General features: G+C 40.6%; 1 protein-coding gene across 3 annotated transcripts in view; it reads right to left on the minus strand.

Annotated features, from left to right (window-relative positions):
- Mdfic (MyoD family inhibitor domain containing) overlaps positions 1-7,031 on the minus strand; it is an 88,544-nt gene extending 81,513 nt beyond the window's left edge. The window contains exons 1-2 of one of the 3 annotated variants that reach the window (XM_040291583.2): positions 6,536-7,031; positions 6,062-6,254 (exon numbers count right to left, since the gene is read on the minus strand). In XM_040291583.2, the coding sequence (XP_040147517.1) occupies positions 6,062-6,155 (94 nt within the window). In that variant the 5' untranslated portion in view covers positions 6,156-6,254; positions 6,536-7,031. Of the gene's footprint in view, positions 1-6,061; positions 6,258-6,522 lie in introns of all 3 variants that reach the window. The other 2 variants (XM_013361522.4, XM_005332288.4) reach the window with 2 other exon arrangements.
- Between the last annotated feature and the right edge of the window lie 1,859 nt (positions 7,032-8,890).

Below are 8,890 nucleotides of genomic sequence, written 5' to 3' on the forward strand. Positions count from 1 at the left end.
ATAAAATACAAAAAAAAAAAGGGGGGGGGTGGAGATATGGTTCAGTGATTGAGCACCCCTGGATTCAATCTCCAATACCAAAAAAAAAAAAAAGAAAGAAAAAAAAGGACTCGACAGCTCCTGATGTTTCTACTCAGGCTACAAAGCAAACCTATGTATTACCTTAAGTTTCTAGCTTTCCCCCATCTCCCATATTAAATATTTTACCCAATCATATCAATTCAGTTCATCAAAATGTGAGCAATGTGAATCTCAGGAGATTCAAAGATGATCAAGTAAAAATTGATGCCCAAGAAGGCTCTTGACACTAGCTAGAGCTCTATTCTGCTTCTGTTGTTGTTCCTAAATCTATTTCCTCGGTTCCTCTTTGACTGAGGCTGCCCTAGGTCTGCTACTTTTTTGGCAGCCCACTGTAATGGACTTCTCGAAGATTGCCATTTCTACCCTTGCCCCCTTCTCCAAGTGTCACCAGGTTTATTTTCCTAAAAACACGTTATCAGGTCTGATACTTCCCCCTTGTCAAAAACCTTCAATTGGCTCACCACTGCTAACAAGAAAAATGTTCCTTTATACATAAAAAATACCATTTCCTCAGCAGGGAACCAAGTTTCCTAAAACTGACTTTCCCCTATCTTTGCACTCATTCTCTGTTCCTCCATATGGACCATAAAATGTTCTTGGTGCAGTACCCAACATTCCATGTCTTGCTTTCTACCATCCATCTCCACAACACTGAGTCCTACAACCAGCCTAGTTAGAATTAAAACTTCTTCTTGAGGCTTTTCCAAATCCCCCTCTAATGGTGCTTTCTCTCTCCAAAGTTCTATCCTCACACTTTCTTTGTGCCTCTATTATAGTACCTGTTTCTACACACGCCAGCCACAAGCTCAGGTCTCACCATGTTATCCCTTAGAACATTTCTGCACAGTCATCACCTCAAACAGCTCAACCTCTCCAAATGTTCTCTTAAATTTAATTCCTTCCTTCCTATCTCCCTTCCCACCTCCCTCCTTCCTCTTATTAGTTTTTCCCAAGTTACATTCTTCTCTTCTTCATGTGATTCTTTTTCTTCAGGAATAGAAAATGAATTTGCCATTCTGATAAGCCTTGCACTTCTAGAACTAAAGTTATAAAATGAACATTAGTTCCTTTACAAACAAAAAAGTTGTAAGGTGCTTGAAAATGCTCCTGAATCCTCTTCCAAATCCAGACAAGTCACCTTCTATTTTTCTAATTAAGCTCGTCCTTTCATAATCACTCATATTCAAAAAGTGTTTTAAACCAGCTTCTATTCACTTTAATTTTGTTCTTGATTATTTATACGTTGCAATACTAATTTCTCTGGGATTTACCATTATAGACATAAAAATTTAATAAAATATAATTCCAGCAATCTTTTGAGATTTATTATGGAGCTAAATATAATTTATCACTGTTTCTATGAGAAAGCATAATCCAGGTTCCAAAAGTCTAAATTGCAAATGAACACAACTCATGTGGATATTCAGGACCATCACATGCTGGGATCTCCAAAGTGTAGGATAGCGGGACAAGAATATCTACTGAAGTCGTGAAAGAAAGTATTAAAATCCCATTTACTTACCATCTCATACTTTTTAACTCTTATTTTGTACTTTTCTTACCATGTTCAAAATACATTTTACTTTAGTACATATTGTTTTGAAAACAAATCAGCTTTTACAGGATGAATTCTCTGAAGTACTTTGTGTATGAACTGTTATATGTGATAAAAATTTGAAGAGAATCAGCAGAGAGTTTACTTGGAGTGATATGATTTAAATTTTGGAAGCTGAAAGGAAATTATTTTAGAGCTTTTTGAAGACTTTCCCCTCCAAAAATTAACATAAAAGGATTATCCTGTTCATAAAATCCATCAATACAACATGTCTTTTTACAAGTGTCTCCAAATTAACAATTCTCAGCTAGAATTAGAGAACTCCTGGAGCTTGTTTAAATGCAGATTCTGTGGTCCCACACCCTGAGAATCTGATTTTGTAAGGCCAGTGTAAAGTAAAAGATGTCAGTAAACAGAGAAAGAGAGGGAGAGAGGGTTAGGGTTAGGATTTCTCCAGCTGAACACTGTTCACTGATGACATTTGGAGCCAGATCATTCTTGGGTGTGGGGTTGTCCTAACCTGTGCACTGAAGGATGCTGAACAGCATTACTGGTCCCTTCTTACTAGGAACACACACTCCACTGCATCAGGACCACCAGAGGTGTCTCCAGAGAGAGGCAAATGTCTCCTGGAGGGCAAAATCATCCCCAGCTGAGGACCAGGGATAGAAACTGTCTAAAGATAACACATTTTGGGAAATGTCATCCTTAAAAGGATAAAACAATATGACAAAAGTAGAAGAATACTGATGTGCATAAGCATATTATATATAAATTGAAATAAACAGGCTTCCCAAAAAGGAAATCTGATTAGCCACTATAAACTCCTGACAACTCAGCTAAGCTTCTAAGTCAAAGCTCTTCTTATGTAATTTCAACTTGAAGATTCTCTCCCTAGCTTCTATTTTAGATTATTTTTAATTAACTTCACTGGCATTTTGCATCCTGCTATGAAAAGTCCGCCTAATAGTCTCAGAGGACTCTCCCAAGAGAGAAGAGTGCATTAAATCACACATTATCACATTAAAGTATATTCCAGCACTCAAGAGTCCAACAGTCTACATCTTGGCAAATGCAATGTGGTGGGGGTGGGGACAGAAACAGGCTCAAGTGATTCACAATATCCAAAGCCTATTAACTGTGATGCATCTACCCCAGATGAAAAAGTTGTATTGATTCTCTACTTCAACCACATTCATCACAATGACATATATTTTACAGTGTGTGCTTCTACCTGATCTCTTACTTCTGTGTATGGGACCTTGGTCAAGTCACTTAAATACTTTGGATGCCCTTTCCCTCACCTAAAACATGAACACCTTCTACTAAATTATTTCTCAAGATCCCTCTAGTTTACAAGTCACAAATGCATGAATGAAGCAATTAATTACAAGTCTCTTTCAATTATACAAATTCTAGTAACTACTGCACCAAAGCTCAAACGCTTAGATTTTCAATGTTGTTTGATAACACAATGACTTTTAAAGTGCTTCTCAAAAAAGAAAACAAAAATGACAATTGGAGGAACCATATGTAAGACTCATTCTGTCTCAGAATCCAATGTGGTCCAAATTGTTCTTCACCTCTCAAGGAATTTGTACTGAATCTTCACATAAGAAGACAGCCCAATATTTTAAAAGTTATTCATAAGGCAAACACCTATAATCTCAGCAGCTCTGCAGGCTGAGACATGAGGATCACAAGTTCAAAACCAGCCTCAGATTCTTAGAGAAGCCCAAAGCAACTCAGTGAGAACTTGTCTCAAAATATAAAAGGGCTGGTAATGTGGTTCAGTGGTTATGCACATCTGGGTTCAATCCCTGGTACAAAACAAAATAAAACAAACAAACCAAAAGAAAACTTACTCACAAATAGAGAAATCATTTTAAATGTCCTGTTTACCTGTTTACTTTCTAATTTCAGTAATATAGGTAACAAATCACTCCTGACAGGTCACATATCCTGCAGGTGTAGTTGTTTTGTTTGAACTGCACAAAAATTAGACTTAGTAATTTCTAAAACTTGCAAGTTTCAGAAATGGAGAAATAACACATAAAAATCCAACTTCCAGTATCTCCTGAAATATCAGAAGTTATTAACTCACATGGCAATGATTGGTTAAAGCAAAAAAGTTTGGCCGCCTGGCCCATGAGCTCTCCAGCTCTCTGAAATCCCATTGCTTCCTATTGTCTGACACCTGTCCTGGTTCCTTCTTACAGCCTGGAGCATGTGAGCTCATGTCCTTGCTCTGTAACAATCTTTGAAATACACAGGAGAGATTTCCATGCTCTCTAATGCTTTCAAAGCAATAGCAAATCGCTCAGAATCACAACAAAAATGCAGAACATTTTAAGAAGCAGAACTGTGCTCTCAATAAGGACACCTTTTCTAATTCCTAAATCTAAAAAGTAGAAGTAAACTATGCTGTAGGATTCTCAGCACCACCTGAAAGGATATAGAATGGAATGCTTTATTTGTAGGAGAGTACAGACTTGTGGATTACTTCCAATTTTAAGGTCTTATGCCTTGGGATATAGTATGGATATCTCTTTGCAAAAATACTAGATATGTAAAAACCATCTATGTTTAAGCTCATACTTGCAAATTTGCTTAATTTTTCATAGGAAGACTTAGTTCACTTCCTTCTTTATTAAATGTCATTTTCTGTTAACTTTCTTAAAACATTTTTCTCACTGACCTACTCACTCCAAAATAAAGTTTTTTAAATACACCTTACAAAAACCTACCTGTTCAAAATACAATAGTTTAGTAGATACTGAAGATTTTCTTTTAAAAAAAATCAACCTTACATCTATAATTAAATAGATCTCTATTTTTTAAAGTTTTCAGAATTAAATGAATTAAAAGAAAAAAAAGCAGTGTATGACAATGTTCCTCTTGAATCTAAGGTAATTTTCTGATATATACATTACTAGTTTCCAGTCTGAGAGCCTGTGTGTTACATACAGCAAAGGTTCTACTTCAGGCCCTTTTAGATACCCTGCTTCTTAAAGTCAGATCACATGACACCAGGCAGCTTTGCATAACACAGGTGCATTAAGTACTATTGCAGATTCTTCCAGCTGATTTTAAAAATGCATACTAATAAAGTTGAATATCACACATATTAACTATTTCCAAATCAAATTGTTTTCCTTGGGTGTTTGATGTTGATTTTTGACATAAGCATTGTTTAACAATAGTGATTAACAGCTCAAGTGGGAGCATAAACAGCCCATCAATGAGTAGATATGACTACTGAGGGCATGCCTAATGACAGGAAAATGATTGTGTTGACAATACAATGTGTAGAACATGGGTTGCTTCTGGGAAAACATATGTTTATCATTCAAGTTCTCTGCTTTTCTGCAGCTAATCATTTTTATTTTTTCTGTTTAGAAAAAAATGAGTCACTCTTTCAAAGCAAATGATAAATGTAATTCAATTTAACAGCCCTGGATGCCAGAACATTTTAATTTAACCATGGATGTTTCCTGCTTTTATCTACTGTGGCTTGAACATTAACTTCTTCTTTTCCTTTTTTTGGTAGTTTAAAAAAGAAAAAACAAAAAACCAAGAAACTCATTACATTACTATGGGGCTAGGGGGTTGCTATCAGATATGCTTAAAGTCAAGACTGTTTGGTATATTTTAGAGTCCTGGAAAATTATTTAGTGTTTATCAGTCTCAGAATCCTTTACATTAAAATGGTCCTTAGAGAAAAATGTATGAAAAATGTAAGACCCAATGAAAACATTAAGGATATTACCTCCAAGAGAAGAAAGATGTTGTCTAACTTTGTTAAAAGCTTGTTATGGAAGTTCCCAAGAAACAGTAGTATTTTCTCTTTGGAAGAACACAAAGGATCTAATTCATTCTTGGAAAAGGTTTCTTTTAAAATACTTGTTTATTTCAAAGCAAAACAATTATTGAAAACATACGCAGGAGTCATTCCAAAGTAATTGGTCACAGAAACCTGGATTATCAACCGGATTGCAGAGTACCCACAAGGAACAGATGAAAAGGAGAGCGCACACATGTTCGGGAGCTGGAGGCCATCCTGAATCGGAGGACACCAGGACTGAGCACACCTAGAGAAGTGCTTCCCAGCCCACACCTCGGAGTCTTAGGCCCAGCAATGCACATGCTTAAGGAAGAAGCAATCCTGTCATCCTGTTTCTCCGCAACCAAAGGAAGGGGGAGTGGAGGGACCAGCCCATCCCGCCCTCCTATCCGGTTGTTGATCTAGGGCAAGAATCCTGGGCGAACTCGCTTGAGTAACGCGAACTGTGCAAAAGTTCACAACTATGAGATGGGAATGGGTCCTCGGAGCACCAAACCACCCTCCCCCATCAGTACACCGGGGACCCCACTTGAAAACGCAACAATGAAAAAGAAGCTCACAAGTTGCGAGCGCGCACTCACCCTGGGCGGGGGAGCCCAGCCGGCCGCCGCCCGCCTCGGCCGCGCGCTGCGGCCCCGCGGGCCCGGGAGCCAGGGCTTCGCCCGCGCTGGACATGGGCCGCCGCACCAAGCCCGCCGCGCCGCCGCCTAGCTCGCCGCCCCGCGGGGCGCACGGAGGAAGGCCTGCTAGGTGTCGAGTGCAGGGAACCGACTGCTTCTGGCGGAAAAAGAAAAAAAAAATGTTTTTAGAGAAGAGCACACTCCGCCTGCGGGACATTCCCTCCCCCTCCGCTTCCCTCCCTCAAACTCCTCCCCGGGGAAGTTTTGATATGAAACCTGCGAGGAAAACTGCTCAGAGTACAGTTGACAGCGGCCGAGCCCGGGGGTATTGGGAGGGGGCTGTAGGAAGAGAGATCCCGCTGAGGGGAAGCTGGAGGAGGAGGTCAGACCCCTCCTGGTCCCGGCCGGGGGCCGCCACCTACCTCGGCCACCTACCTCTGCATCCCCCCAGTCGCTCAAAGCCCCTTCCTCCGCCTCCTCTTCCGCCCCGGAAAGTTAGCGAGGCTCTGGCAGCGGCCGCATCTCGCCCTGGTGGCCTGACGACGGCGGCGGCCGCCCCTGCGCGTCCCTCCCGCCTCCCTAGGGCTCAGCCCAGACGTCGCAGTGGCGGCAACTGCGGCAGCGGCGGCGGCTCTGACTCCGCGCACTCCGCCCCCTCTTTCCAGCCAGCTCACTCTGGCCAGCTCCTCTCCGACGAGGACTTTTGCCCCCCTCTGTCTCTCTTTCCCGCCTTCCACCACTCCTACACTCCTCTCCAACACTTCTCCCTCTGTTGCTCCTTTTCATCACATCCGGATCGGGGAGGACTCGAACTCTTGGCAGCGGGCCCTGGGCTCTGCCGCGCGCTCCCTCGCGCTGGGAGCTGTCTGGGTCAGGAGGCCAAAGCCGGACAGGGCTGGCGCGTGCTCCTCACTCCAGCGCTGCGCCCACCCGGGCTGGGAAAAAAAAAGGAGGGAATGAGCAGTTTTCTGTTTGACCAGTCGTCCCCTCTACCCTACCAGGAATGTCACCCAACTCTTTGTTCCAATCCTGACCCCAGACCACAATCTAAAGGAGTGCCCCCCCGGGAAGTTGAAACCTTTAAAATAGACTAGGGAAAACAGCAGGGGGGGGGGAACCCACATATCTAACTTTCCTGCTGGGACAGGGAACACGTGAATTTGAAAGCTTGGCTCCAGCTGAGCGTTTAATCTCAGCCTTATTTTTCATTTATTCATTTCGGTCAAACAGGATCCATGATCAGGTAAAACCGGTTGCGGTTGCATGAGTCCAGTGCAGACATCTAGGCAAGCAAGGTAGACACCCTTGAGGACAAGCTGGCACAGATCCCCAGTCTGACCTGTTGCAGAATGCATTCCTCTCTGGACCACTGACTGTCTGTGGTGAGATAAAACTTGTGATTGGGAGTAAAAACCTGATCAACTTTCCGAATGTAGCTCAACCTGATGAGCTAATAATAACAGGTGTAAGGTAATTTGTAGAAATAAAGTATTTGAATAATATATTCAGATAACTTTTGCTCTTTATGTCGTCGTGAGAGAAATGCAAAATTTAGTTGAGAAAACCTCCACCAAAATAACTCAATTCTTTTTTGACCCTAAGACTAGAGAGGAATCAGTAATGTTATCAAAATTGAAGAAAATGTACATTGGATTCACCTTCTTTCTATAAGTATCATGAATAGAAGTATCCCAGGAATTTTATTTCTTCAAAAATTAGATTTTATTCCAATTGATTGAAAAAAGCCATCCCTTATCTTTAAAGAGTAAGTACATTTAAATTTATTTTCAATTGTCCTGAAAACACTGGCCTTTGAAGGTTCTTTAGGACTATGTTTCCAAAAGACATTTTGGTAAATGATCTATAATTTAAAATCCCCCTCGCTCTTTTATTTTTTTAATTTGGAGGTTTCAGATATGGTGTCATAAAGTGCCTTTACTCTCCTAAAAACTTGTAAAGGCCTGGACTACTTGGAATCTGTTGGAAGCAGATCAATTTGGACAAAGACTGTGTTAGTATTGAGAAATATATGGGAAGACTGTCTGCTGCAACACACTCTGTACTCAAAGGAATTGGCTACAAAGCAGCTGCTCCAGAAAGTTCTGTTTTATTCCTTTATATCTCCTTGCCCAACTTTCTTAATTGTTTCACAAACATGCTACAGTCGAGGGATATCAGAAGTGGGTTCTAGAAAGTCATAGTCAGTGGTGAATATCTGTTGATTTAATTTCATATTATGCTTAATACTGCCCATGTGCTGGGTAGTTCAGCAAATACTCCTTCAACTAAATTTAATCATCTTACTCTTTAATGGGGAAAAAACAAAATAAAAATAAAAATTTTAGGAACAAATGAGTAGCTGTGTTGTAGAATCACCAAGATGGTCAAATGCTGTATCTTGCTCTTGTGTGACTTTGAGCAAATTAGTAAATCTCTCTATGTTTTGGTTGCCTCATAAAATAATAACAGAAACTCTCATAGAGAGATTTACTAACTTGCCCAAATATGGTAATTTCATAGGATTTGGAAGAATGTTAGATTATGTGGTAAATACTTTAAAAAAATATTAATTGTTGGGCTGAGGATGTAGCTCCAGAGCAAAGCACTTGCCTAGCATGTGCAAGATCCTGAATTTTATCCTCAGTACCACAAGAGCAAATAAATAAATAAACACACACACACACACACACACACACACACACACACTCACCCACACACACATACATCTCAACTACTGTTTTTAAAGAAGAGAGTACAATAGTGCTTACCAGATGCTGGAAAGGGTAGATG

This window comes from Ictidomys tridecemlineatus, chromosome 2, assembly GCF_052094955.1.
Source record: "Ictidomys tridecemlineatus isolate mIctTri1 chromosome 2, mIctTri1.hap1, whole genome shotgun sequence".
Taxonomy (NCBI): domain Eukaryota; kingdom Metazoa; phylum Chordata; class Mammalia; order Rodentia; family Sciuridae; genus Ictidomys; species Ictidomys tridecemlineatus.